Here is a 14,022-nt window from a genome sequence, read left to right as displayed (position 1 = left end):
TGTTGGACCTTTTAAATGGCATTTGATCATTTATCCTGCCTTCACGTGCTTTTGGAAATTTCCTATTTCCTCGTTCAACGGGATTATGTAATGCGTGGCACATCGAAGAGCTAATTGCAAGACGAGCATTTGTGGTTAAAAAGTATACAAATGTTGTTTTTTTTAATTACCAATGGTTTTGCTAGATAAGACCCTTATTCCTCGGCTGGGATTGTGTAGAGCCCTTTGAAGCTGCACTGAAACTCCAATTTGGTCCTTCAAACAGTGGTACCCCATGGAAGTCCACTATATGGAGAAAAATCCTGGAATGTTTTCCTCAAAAACCTTTATTTCTTTTTGACTGAAGAAAGAAAGACATGAACGTCTTCGATGACGTGGGGGTGAGTAAATTATCAGTAAATTATAAGTCTGAAGTGAACTGATCATTTAATTTGTGTTCCGAAGATGAACAAAGGTCTTACGGGTTTGGAACGACATGAGGAACCAACCCTTTAAATTTCTCAAGATCTGATTAAACAACTCCACAAACAACTTTACCAGCTTCATTTATTACCAACTTTATTTTGACTTTATTTCTGCCACATGTCTAAGCTCTTATTGAGATTTAAGAGAGCTTTAGATGATGATTTGTTTAGTTTGACATTACCATGATGTAGATCAGTGTTTGCTTTAACTGGGCTCTTGATCATACATTTTTTAACATTAGTTTTTCTTTGGCTGCCATAACCGTGTGTTTTTAAGACACATTTGCTGTGGCAAAAAAAGCCAAGACAAATGTGATCAGGTGTTATGTTTTGATAATGACATAATCATCATGTAACGATTCAATGGTCTCATCCAGTATCTAATCCCTTACCAAAAGTGTGTTATTAATACACCTTAATCTAGATCAATGTATGTGTCTCTTGCTTACAGCATTAATGGTCTGCACTGTTATAATCAGTTTCAGTGCTAAAGTGTCAAATACACCGTTCACTTTGCATAAAAGCTGCTTTTATCAAAAATGAAATCCGATAAAATTTAGAAGTAAAACCTAAAAGACTTTATTTTTAAAGTTACATAAACAATGTGTTCGACTACATCATTAATCATTGTGTCATGCATTCAAAGTTATGCACTAAAGTTTCAGCTGCTTTTGATTGATTGTAATTCTGTCAGGACCACTTTCGTCAAAGATGATTGACAATTAGCATACAGTTTGGATTGGCGGTATGGTTTTATTCTGAAGAACTACTTGCGCATCGATGCATTCTAATGGATAAGAGCCGGGAGATCAGTGATACCCCATCCCCATGTATAAATGTAGTCCTGACTGGATGAGAGGAGGAGCTTTCGGTAGAGACGTCATATCCTATAGGTAGACGTGGATCAGCTGAGAGTCAGCTGATGCAAGCTTGACTAACTTGACCTGCAGAGCTAACGCTATGCTTGATTAGTTGAGAACAGCTGCATTTAGCATTAAATGTGAAATAAAGCTCTTGGGGTTTGAACACGGTCACTGGAGACGGAGCTGCTCTATTCTGAGAGGATCAGAATCACTAAACCTGCCAATGCAAATGTGATTTTCACCTTAAACTCAGTTTCATTCTTGGTTCAACGCTCTGAACTGGAACAGTTTCACTTCTTCTTATGAGAAATTAGTTATGAGAAATAAATTAATTAGCTTGAGATGAAGTAGCTAATTGAAAAAGGCTTTAACTTTACAGTGTAATACAAAATACAATAAAAACATATTTTTTAGAGTTTATTGCCAACTTTTTTTAACGGAATGCACTTGGTTTGATACACTGTTGAAGATGATGATACATGATCGGTCACAGAACAAAATATTATATATGGGGGTTGGGGGAGAGAGTGGTCAGTGAGATGATTGTTTCTGTCCAAAGTGTGAATGGGTTGTGGGATGAGAAATATGAATATTCCTCTCCAACATCTTCACATTCCTCCATTCCTCTTTTTATGTCCATCAGGTCTGCATCCGTTCATCCAGCGAGGTGTGTGCATCCAGTCAACTATCCTTTCATCAATCCACGATCCTGTGGTCCTGTAAGAAAAGTCATTCCATTCACTGCCCGATTCCTGTCAACAAAACTATCTATTGAACTGCCAACTTACCTGCTCACCACGATCAGCTCTAAGTTGAAATCTGAAATCGTTCATTGTAATTATGTTTGTTTTTCAGAACCAGTACAATGGGAGGACAGTTTCCTTTGAGAGAGAAGTGTTAAAGATGTCTGTGTACCTCTCCGCCAGCTGTTATGATGTATGACGACATTATTGTTTGTTTGATTTTATATCAATTTACACACTCGGTTTTCTCAGATTCTAATCATAGTTGAGTCAAACCCATCTGTCACAGTCTAATAGAGACAGCCTTCAATTTGAGCACGTGTAGTTCCTATGTTTGGAATCTGTGTGGCATTAGTGTGTGATGGTGTTTGAGCAGCTGCAGTATCTTATATAGTAGGGTTTTGTACGACTCTTTATCACTGTGTAAACGTTGGACCATTGTGTGCACTATGGCAGAAATAATGTCCAGCATCTTCAGTCTGGACTCCACTGATGGTCAGAGCGAAATCACTGTTAGATCCACTGCCACGGAATCTAGATGGAGTTCCTGACTGGGGGACGTCTGCATAAAAAAACAGGAGTTTTGGAGGTTCTCCGGGTTTCTGTAAGTACCAGGCTAAATAATATTTCCCGCTCCAACTGTACACACCTCTGCTGGTTTTACAGTTGATTTTCACCGTTTGTCCAGGTTGGGCTGCTGTCGTTGAGGGATTCTGAGTAACAGTGATCTGTCCTCTACACTCTGAAACACACAACAAGAAGAAAATCAACTCAAAACGTTGACAATATATTAATTCATCTGAAACTTGTGCTTCACCAACCTTGAGCAAACGCTGTCAGAGTCCAGATGAAGATGATGATGAAGGTCATGTTGATGAAGATTGTTGTGTGTGTCAGTGATGAAGTGTTAAACTCACAGCACTATAAACACTGAAACATCTGACGAATATGCAAACAGACTCCAGATCATTTACCTGAAGACAGCAGATACTCCATCTTGCCATTTAGTATCTTTGCTCATAATTGTTTTATGACGATTTTCAGAAACAAACATTCATGATATACTGATTTAAATCTTATTTTTGGTCGAGCTTCTCCATTTAAACACTTTTTTAATGATCAGTTTCATTCAGACTGTGATGCTGAGAGCATTTAATACCTGTGCTGCAGATTTTATATCATCCATGATATAACAGGTCAAAGGTCAATAGGGAATGACCATCTAAATCTGGCTAAAGATTTTATTATAAAGCTGGTAAATAGAAGTAGCAGAGTTTAAATCACATGTGTTTGTAAATGTGATGAATGCATTTTAGGATTGATTATGAAACATGATTTTAGTCATCATGCAATAAGTTTTATTTTTCTTAAAGATGAACATGCTGTTCTTCTTTTCAGACCAATCCATGGTCTATGCTGTGGAGAGCTGCTGTTGAGTCTCGTATCTGTGAGTGTCGTTCGCTCTCTTTTTCTGCTGGAGTTTGTGTTCATTTGAGTGTGACGGAGGTTTTTGTACGACGCTTTCACTAGAATGAAGCACTGTGGTACACTTTTGGTGGAGGAACTGAACTGGTGCTCAGAAGTAAGTCTTTCTTAAATTAGCTAATGTAACTTTATGATGTGTGTGTTTTAAAAGGAGGTTTAATGTTATTTAAGAATATTTGGCAACAATATTCTTAGTTGTATTATTGATAATCTTTACTTGCATTTCAAATCTTATTGTCACATTTCATTCTATTTTATTGATTGATTGCACCAATTGAAGTATTTAATTATTTAGCTATATTATGAATATGTTACATTTGGTGATATTATGTTTTTTATGTTTCAAGGCATATTTCATATTTGTATTTATTTAATGTTTTACATTAGTCAATCCACACCTAATATATGATAACATTTCATTGTATTTCAATTAATTATAATATTTCCAATTATTTCTTAATGTATTTAAGTTTGTTAATTTTGCCCTCCTCAAAAAGAAATTTAGTTGAAAACGTAAAAATTAATAATTTAAAGGTTTAAGTTCACTTATAATTATGTTAATGACAAAAGTGTCCTGAATGGTTATTTATATTTACTATAAAAATAATATATGATTATGAAATGATCATTTAAAATGTGTTTCCTATACCTTATAAAGACATTTCAATAAAATTATCAATTTGAAAAGATATTTTACTTAATAAAAAAATAAAAGCATATAATGCACAGTATATCATGTCTGATGAACTGATTTATATTTATAAATATATCTTTTATATAATATATTTAGAAGCAGTAAAAATTTATATAATGTAAAAAATATTAAAAAATAATTCTGGATAGATTGTCTGTTATATGATTGAAAACAGTGATGTGAAATTTCTGTAAAGAGGAAATTTTACTACATATGTCTGACATCTAAATGATTCCTAAACTCTGAGCATCAAACAGACGTTTGTGTTGTTTGTGTGTGTTTGTGCAGCTGGTCCCGCAGTGAAGCCTTCCGTGTCTCTGCTGCCGCCCTCTTCTCTGCAGATCTCTGGAGACTCAGCTGCACTGCTCTGTCTGCTCAGCTCTTACTCTCCACGGGGGGCGCAGGTGAGCTGGACGCTGGACGGGTCAGAGGTCACCGAGGGGGTTCAGACCAGCGTAGAGAGTGAGCGGGACGGGCGCTACAGCTGCAGCAGTGTCCTGAGCGTCAGCAAAGCACGTTGGGAAGACACAAAGCGGTTCGTCTGCAGAGTAACACATTACGGAGCTGCTGACGAGGCCTCGTTCCTAAAGAGCTCCGAGTGCTGATGTTTCCGAGTGCAAGATTCACACCAGTCACGTGATTTACAGCTCAATACTGAACAGTCTTTCAATGTGCTGCGATTGCTGTTCATTCAATAAAGCTTCTGAATGCGTTACATTTGTGTTCGACTGCATCATTGATCAGTGTCTGTCATTCATTCAAAGACCTGCACTAAAGTTTCAGCTGCTTTTGATTGATTTTATTAGTTGAGAACAGCTGCATTTAGCAGTAAATATGCAATTAAGCTCTTGGGGTTTGAACACGGTCACTGGAGACGGAGCTGCTCTATTCAGAGAGGATCAGAATCACTAAACCTGCCAATGCAAATGTGATTTTCATCTTTAACTCAGTTTCATTCTTGGTTCAACGCTCTGAACTGGAACAGTTTCACTTCTGCTTATGAGAAATTAGTTATGAGTTCATTATCAGCTTGAAATGAAGTAGCTACTTGAAAAACTGCTCTAAAATATCTTTGTTACAATGTATACGGTCATGGTGACCGGGAGGCGGGGACATGTTTGGTTCACTTGTGTGACACCTATTTCAATTGTTTGGACAAGGAGATGGAGTGTCAAAAAAAAAAAAAAAAAATTCACAGAAATGGGATGATTATAGAAAATAAGCCGGCTTTACTGACAAAACACAATAAACAATAAAATCATCAAACAATCAACATGCAGTTGTCAAATGAGAGAATTACCACTTCCTTTAAGATAAATGTCCACTAAAGTTGGTTATATTCTCAATTTTGTTTAAGCCCTGTTGTGTGTGGTATGTTTTTTAAGTCTTCTTTCCCTTTCCTTGAGGATAGCCTACGCATTTGTACAATTTCTTCTTCAAATTCATTATAAAATTGTTAAATGTTATTTTTCTAATACTGCTAAATATTATTTAATTTCTTATTTGTGCTTTATGTGAAAAAAAGAGTGTTAGTAAATTAGTTATTTTATTTTGGCATATCGGCGTCATGACGTCATTCCTCGCTACAGTTGGGCGTGCGCCTGTGATGTGCTTCATTCATAGACTGGCTTCATTCGTAGTAAATACAGCAACGGGAAGCCGTCACATCAGAATTCTTTCCAAACTATATCATACTTCTTTTCAGGTAACTGAAACAAAATGCACATTACACACTTTGAGTATAAACACTGGTATACATAATACTAATGTAGCCTATGTGTTGAAGGCATTTCTTTGTACTTTATTAATAGTTTGTCATGAGTTCAGTGCTGCTGAGTAGCCTACAGTTAGATTGGGTGCTCGCGGTTAGCGCGACAGACCGCTATATCAAAGTGGCTGCTAGAATCGAAATTAAAAGGTCCAAACGAGAAGTGCCACAAATCGTGGTCTTTTTATTCAAGAAGATAATAAACAATTCACAGAAACCAGCGCCGGGGAGAGAAGTGTCTCCTCCAATATCCTTTGTTTATCAGAATCAGAATCAGAAAGAGCTTAGGGCTGCTCGATTATGGAAAAAATCATAATCACGATTATTTTGGTCAGTATTGAAATCACGATTATGTAACACGATTATTTCACATGACTTTGGGAATGTGTTGCATTTATTAAAAGACACCTTTCAACAATTCTTAAAAATTGTCTGCAGACTCACAAGTGGTGAAAACGGTGACATGTTTACAAAGTAATTGGTTGTAGGGGGTCACCAGGGCGTTATTTACCTTTATAAAGGAAAGGACAATTATTAAACCTAAATAAATATATGTTTTATGTCAAATTCTTACATTTGATCAAATTCAGTTTTCATAAAAAGGGCTGTTATCAATCAAATTAATTTACACTGCAAAATTACAACTGTGAAAATATTATAAGATTAATTTTTAAACAAATAATAAAATAAAAAATAAAATCAATGATACCTTTTAAACAATAAATCAATAGGTGGCGTCAAGTGACCGTCTTAATAAATGAATCATTGAGTCATTCATTAAAACGATTATTTTCAAAATAATGAATCATTCAGTAACAAAACACAGCGCTTAGTGTTGCTTTTCTTTTGTAACTATTTTCGTCGGTGAAATGGAACAAAACCAGTCAATATTGCGTCTAAAATGTAAGTTACTACATATAAACTAGACTACTTGTTTATTAAACTTTAAATTCAATGTAACATTTGCAATCGTGATATTATAGAACAGCCCATAGTCGTGTTATGTTACTTAACTATATCATATATTATTCAAAAACTCAACATTTCTACCTCAGTATGTTTCTTCTGTGAGTTTTTGTGTGTGCTGTTAGGCAGCGCAGCTTCAAGAAACTATCCATTACCAATCTCTGTTTACACTGACTGTATAAGATCAAACCCATCTCGCGTTTCGATCGGTCGGGCAAGTAAAACTCTTTCACTTGAAACTTAAAAATCCCATTTTCCCGGACAAGCAGACAAGCGTTAATGTCGCTCCCTGTTCATTCTCGATGTGTTTCGTGCTGTAAAGCGGAACAGATGATCAGGTCATGTGCGCGCGCGCTGCCGTTCGCTTGAACTGAGGCGCTACAGTGATCGAGCAGAAAGAGATCGCGACAGCTCGAGAGACGTCTATGGTCTCACTTCAGTCTATATTAAATTAGCCAATTGTTATTGTGAAGTTTATTGTGCTTGCAATTTATGACTGTAGGCTGAGAGAGTTTATGGCTTCGGGAGGGGCGGATATGCGCGTGCGCGAGTCATTCAGAACACAAGACAAAATAGCAAAACAGAACATGGCAAAATAATCGTTTTTACTCGATTGGACTATTTTGGAGATCGTTGGGAGCCAAAATCGAAATTGAAATCAAAATTCGATTAATTGCACAGCCCTACTTTATTGCCAAGTGTGCTTGCACACACAAGGAATTTGTTTTGGTACTGAGGCTTCCAGTGCACATATACAAATACAAATACAACAAAAAACATAATACTACAAATTCTAAGAATAAAAAATAAAAATATAAATATATGAGAATAAAAGTATCACAGTTGGGTTTAGTTAGAATAGACATTTTCAGATTTACAGATTATGAACTATGAACATATTTACAGTGTTTTGAATATTATAAAAAAATAAATCTACATATAAGTATCACCTGAGTTGTAGGATATTGCACTAAACAGTGGGAGTATTGCACTTACAGGCATATGCCTTGTGAGGTGTGTTAATGTTGTGGTTTTCAATCTTTCTGAAAAATAACTTCGCAGAGATCTTTGATGCCAGAGATAATTAGACTTTATTTTCGAACGCCGTCCCGTTCCATAGAACGGCGCTCTAACGCTCTCTGGCCCTCTGGCCTTCCAGTGCGCTCCCGAGTATCTTTTGGTTCAGAGTTATATACATACATCTTCTTCCAAAGAAGGTAACACACCCTATAGATAGTTTTGGGTAAAGGTCTTTTACCATGTGACTTCTCAGAATAGAATTTTCTGCAGCAAACAACATTCCATTCAAGGTCTTTCACATACACAGAGGAAATCCAAAGTCACAGACAGAAGAAATAATTGTGTCCAAATATGTAGCAAAATTACTTGTTTTCTGAATAATAAAATCTTCAACATTCCCTCCTCTGAGGCTTATCTAAGCCTCACTTTCATTAGTTTTTTTCCAGAGTGTAGTTTCAAAATCCAGCTCCCTCAGTTATGCTACCTAGTGACCCAACTGAGTCACCCATTCTCCTTTCCAATTACTGGATTAAGCCACCACACTCCGGAGGAGCACTCGAGCCAAACATCTTCTTCCATACATTTTTATTTCTTTTAGTTGTTCTTTCTTTTTTGATTAATGGAAAAAGTAAAAGAATCGAGGTCTCCTAGTCAGACAAACTGAAACATAGTTATAAGTGTGTATACCTTTGTTCTTGCATTGCATGTTATTGTCACAGTTATGTAGAGTATATCAAACATAAAAGTCTCTTATGCTATTGAAAGTTTTCTTGAGGTGTAGATATCCTCTAGGGTCTGGCTCATCAATCATCTTCTTCGTCCTCAATTCCTCCTTTAATCAACATCCAGGGTTTGTAAATATCAATTTGGTTGCCCTCTCAAATTAGTTTTCATTATCTTTTTTCCGCATTTTCATTCGTTTAACCGTGGTTTTCCAACTAATGATCTTAATATACAAAGTATACAACAGAATAATAACCCACTTTCAATATCCCTAATTGAGCAAACCTTAATTTTCAAAACTTTTCATTAAGTTTTCCTTAACTTCTGCTCTTAAGTTTTTTCTTGACTCAATCGCTAAATTTTCCTCCCTGCACAATATTATTTAGTAAAAGTGCAAGACTGATCACCAAACATAAGTCAGTTTACTTTTTTCACATAATTGTTTTTCTCCTAATGCAGACAAAGCATTATAATAAATATCTGCTTATTATAGTAGTCTAATTGATTTATTATGCATTTTTGTTCTACTTGATCCATATGACTATTAATTCAAAATATGGCTGGGTAAACATAACTCTCTCGTTTTTATCACTTCTTATGAGAGAATATCATTTCTTAAATTCGAAGAATCCATCTTTTAGTCAGTCAATTTTAGTGAACAGAACACTTTACACCTATCACATAAATTGCAATACATTTCACTTACTGTCTATTTTATTACCAAATTTAAACAATAAATTCCATTTTGACCTTTTTAATCTCGCATGTTGCTTCCTATTCTCATTGTAGCTCCTCAGTTCAAGACTAAACTGAATACATTTTCTTCGTTTCTACTAATTTCTAAATAAACTATCATGAATAAACTAATTATGTCTCATGTAATCACTCTAACTAAGAAAGCTTCAGAGCAATGTTACATTTATCTCATAATAGTCATTCAATAAACTCATTAGACAATTAGAAAAATAACTCTAGCAAATAACTTTTTGCACTATCTTACATATTCCTTATATGTACATTTCTTTTTCTTTATATCTAACAATCCAAAAGTTTTTCTATCAACCTTTTAAACCATTAGCATTATAACTTAATTATTATTAAAACTTCCTTGTGTTCGTATGCAACTTGTTTTTAATCTTCAATACTTCTGTTTAGTTGACATATAATCTGACCTTATTTCTGATAGTTTTTCAATCTAAGGATTACTTCTTTTAGAAATATAATTTCTGTTCCTGCCCTCCTCTGTTGATTTCATTGCTTTTACCCATCTATATCATGTCCACATGGTATACTGACATATGGCCTATTTTTGTCGCTGTTCTTTTCTTAACTTTGTTTTTGCACAAATTTCACAAACTTTGCAAAAATGCATTTAATTTTAACTTCATTTTAATTTTTAATTCCTTTCCTTACTCCCCCCTTTGCGCACTGGTTTAAAACCATTGCGCATCTGGATTGAGAATATTCAAAAGTATTCATTGGTTCAACAATCTGTCCTTCATGTGAATGCTAAATATCTATTTTTGACCCCCCTCTGGTGCCATTTAGATTGTTCATAAGGGCTTGTTTGTTATTGGATTTCAATAACTTCCTCTAAGTCTATAAACTTTCTATCCTTTCTATCAAGCACTACTTGATATCATTTTAATTAATCAATTGCATTTTGAATCAAATTGTATTCTTATCAATTAAAATTAAAATTTAATATTTGTTAATACTTGCTCTAACTTCAACTGTAGCCTTAAATTAATTAAGTATACCATTGTATTGACAAGTTACATCTGAGTACCCCTTAAAATTTATTTTAAAGTTATTTTTAGTTTTAAAATTTTCCTTCATGAATTGTCTTAATTCCCATTATGCTATATCAATTTCTTAAATATAACATTATTTTAGTATCTTTTCTTAATTAGTCATTATCATTGTTTTCTATGTTGCGTAATATATTTTTACTTTCAATCATTTTTGTTATGGTGGGGTTATTATTAAGTTGCTACTGAATCTATTCAAGGGCTGAACATCCAATCATAGGAAAGTTGGTTGATGTTGACTATTGTTTGAGCTTGTACTCATCTCTGTTGATTCTCTTTTCTTTGCACAGTTCCTCTCATTACTGTGTTTCTGGTCAAGTTTGTCTTTTCTTCCATTCATGATTTGATCATTCTGTTAACCTTGTCATCAATCATTACATCTTTCACCAGGGTGTCTCCAGTGAGTCGTTCGTTGCAATGGACTCTTTCTCTCATTGTCAGCATGTCCTTGATCCCTCAGTTCAGTTGTGGGGTTTGCTGAAGTTAGTTGGTTTATTTTAAGTTGAGAGGCATGGACTCAAATGTCACACTGTTGATCACTTCTTCTGAAATTACAAAGCATAGTTACGGGTTCTTTTTGTTAGACTTGTCCCAGAATCCTTCCTGGAATCGAGCTGCTGCTATCTGTAAATTAAAGCTTAATTATTTTTGTTAGTGAAAACAACATGTGATTTCAATCATCTGCTCATCTGTCCCATTGTCCTTCTCGATGTTACCTGTAGAAAGGTCATGTGGGCTGAGTGGTGTCCTTTCTGCTTTCATTAACAGCAGGACTTTAATCCATATATTCTCATTTGTTTTTCATAAATTTGACTTTTGATCATTATTTGCAACTCTTTGCATTTTTCTCACAATAAATTTCCAATGTACTCTTATAATTAGTCAATTCAACTCAGTTATCTCTTTGTCTTGAGTTCCACTATTAGCACATTATTTATTAGGCATCTTGGACAATACTCAACCCACTTTGACAAAAGTTACAAGACAATATTTCATACTCTTGACATAGATCAGCTCCATCATGATATGCTGAAAAGAAAGGCAGACGTGTTATGCTGCAAAGAAATCAGATATGTTATGCGCTGCGCAAATGTGGCACTGTTTTTTCTCTTTTTATTTTTCTCTTTTCATTCTTTGTTTTTTCATATTGTTACTTCAGTTCCTGACCAGGAAATTTAACCAAATGCATCCATGGTCATTATTTTATTGGGCAGAATTTGCCCTGTGGGCCCACATGTTCAATTTTAAATACAGCTGTATTGGCAAAATAATTGATTTGCCTTAGTGTTTCTTCAAACATCATCTCTCACTCATTCACACTCAGTGTCTCTCTCACACACACTGGCCAGCATACACTCTTATAGGTTGTGCTCTAAATGTGGCATCCTATAATTTTAGCCAAGGGTTGATCAGGTCAACACAGCTATGTGAAACACTACTGAGAAGTGTCAATGATCATAAGGTTTAGTTTAACACCGTTGTTATAATCCTTTTTTTATTTTTACAAATTCTAATAGACTAAGTATTTTAGAATAATAAGCCTGCCATTGTAATTTTTCAAATACATTTTGTCATTTGTTTTTCTGATTTTTCCTATTCTTTTTTTGTTTTGTTTTTTGCTCATGAGCTGCTTTAAGAAATTGGAGATCTCTGCATAATCTTGGATCCATGGCCAACAACATTTCCATCTCATTATCCCAGTTTTGACAGCATTTTTTGCAATTTCATAATTTTGGACTTTTGGAGTAATTTTTTTCTCCAATCTATATCTCTAAAAACTTGCCAAAACAAAATGGAGTGACCAGTATCATAGTTTAGCAAACACTAATAATAATCTTTGACATTTTGTGTCTATCTTTTTCTTTGCTACAGAATCATTTTTCATGCTTTTAGCCCTATAATTGTTTAATGTAATAGCCCTCACTATACCAAATCCAGCCTCAGTTTGAACTATTTGGTGAGTTGAGCACCCACTTGTCTCTTTCAGTGTATTCTCTTTCTTTTTTATATGGCTGGACTTGAACCTACTGGAAAAGCAAAGAGGGTTAGTTTAGCAGAGAATATAAAGAATTGCTTATGAGACCAGTGAATAATCAGAGTGAATAAAGTTAATATAATAACTAAATTTGAAGCAGTCTCTAGAGTGATCATCGGAGTTGCCACACCTGTGTTGCCCGTAAGGGAAGGGTTTCAGTCAGTTCTTCTGTTTTTACATTATCAGTCTGTTGAAGCTTCTTGGCTGTCGCTCTGCATGTGTCGTCAGCCTAGCTGTCACTCAAGGCTTGGTGTAAACAGGAATATTGGCTCTGTTGTTTCTCTGCCTCTGCTGAGTTTGGGCTTTTGATAGATTTTGCCACAGCTTTGCATCTCAGGATTTTCCTCTTGTCCTCAGGAAAAAGTCTCCAGTGAAATAGTGAAAGTTTCACCTTTTCCAGCATTAAATCAGTCTTTCTCCATGCCAGTTTTCCAGAGAGTTGTCATCTTCAGAAGGGGAGCTGAAAGCCCCTCACCCTCTCTTCTTCTTCTCTCTGCAGTCGTCTTTGACCTTTCACCTCTTCCATTCGACACTGAAGCCATCTGAAACTTGAACACTCAGAGAGCTGCATAGATCAAATTCATCTTTATAAATATTTGTTCCTGAGCTATTAGCTCTTTATCTAAATTCCACTTTTAACCATCTTTTTCCTAGTTCTTTTATACTATATAATAATCACTGGTTGACAACAGCAGTTCTCCCATTCTGTTTTTAGTAAAGCAAGTTTTTCGTTGCAGGAAAAAGCAAGCTATTTCTTCATTGCAATATGAGCAATAATCTAACTTTGATTTTCTGAGTATAATACAATTAAATAATTTTCCCTATCATAAAATCAGCCTTCAATCTTTCTCCTATATTTGCATGCTGTGCTCAAAATAATCTAACATGGTGAATAAACTTTTCCTCACCCATTCCCAACAATTCACATTTACTACAATTCTAAGCTTGCTGTAAATTATTTAAGACTGTTGAAACTTTGTCACCCAATCTTGTTCACTTTTAGCACACTGCACAAGTTATTTTTTCTTAGCACAAACTTAATTATCTACAATAGAATCATTTTTCTCTCACTTTGTCTTCAGGGATAATGAGATACAAATTTTAGACGTCTTCAGATATAAGATATAATATATTAAGCACGTGCATTTTTATTTATTTATCCATTAATATATATCATTATATCAGTCCATTTATTAATATATATTTTATACTTTAACTTATTTATACTACAATAATCTGCAAGATTAATATCTTGAAACAATTGTTTTCTTTTACTATTTCCTTTACTTTTAATACTCATTTATACATTACTTGTCTCTGAAGCACATTCACACATTCCTTGTCACCTATTTTTAACCACAGTCACAGTCAAGCAGACACACAGGACAGGATCCTACATACACACACAGAGCTATATTCTACTCACAGTGTTTCTCACTGTTTTTACAAA

At 34.9% G+C, this 14,022-nt stretch overlaps 2 protein-coding genes and 1 gene segment (V, D, J or C); 2 read left to right on the top strand and 1 right to left on the bottom strand.

Moving 5' to 3' along the window:
- Nucleotides 1-14,022, bottom strand: part of LOC143735448 (SLAM family member 5-like) — a 173,356-nt gene that overhangs the window by 62,461 nt on the left and 96,873 nt on the right. The window lies entirely within an intron of this gene.
- Nucleotides 3,418-4,964, top strand: LOC143735491 (Ig lambda chain C region-like). The segment is given in 2 exon segments: nt 3,418-3,517; nt 4,538-4,964. Coding segments are annotated over 2 exon segments (351 nt in total).
- Nucleotides 5,867-14,022, top strand: part of LOC143735454 (uncharacterized) — a 37,213-nt gene continuing 29,057 nt past the window's right edge. Inside the window, exon 1 of the mRNA XM_077225630.1 lies at nt 5,867-5,954. The gene's annotated coding sequence lies outside the window, so the exon portion shown is untranslated. The remainder of the gene's footprint in view (nt 5,955-14,022) is intronic.

The sequence above is a fragment of the Siphateles boraxobius genome, unplaced genomic scaffold (assembly GCF_051911475.1).
Source record: "Siphateles boraxobius isolate OS27281-9 unplaced genomic scaffold, OSU_SipBor_1 13, whole genome shotgun sequence".
Lineage (NCBI taxonomy): Eukaryota > Metazoa > Chordata > Actinopteri > Cypriniformes > Leuciscidae > Siphateles > Siphateles boraxobius.
The sequence above is the reverse complement of the archived record's forward strand: the minus strand, read 5'-3'. Positions and strand labels throughout refer to the sequence as shown.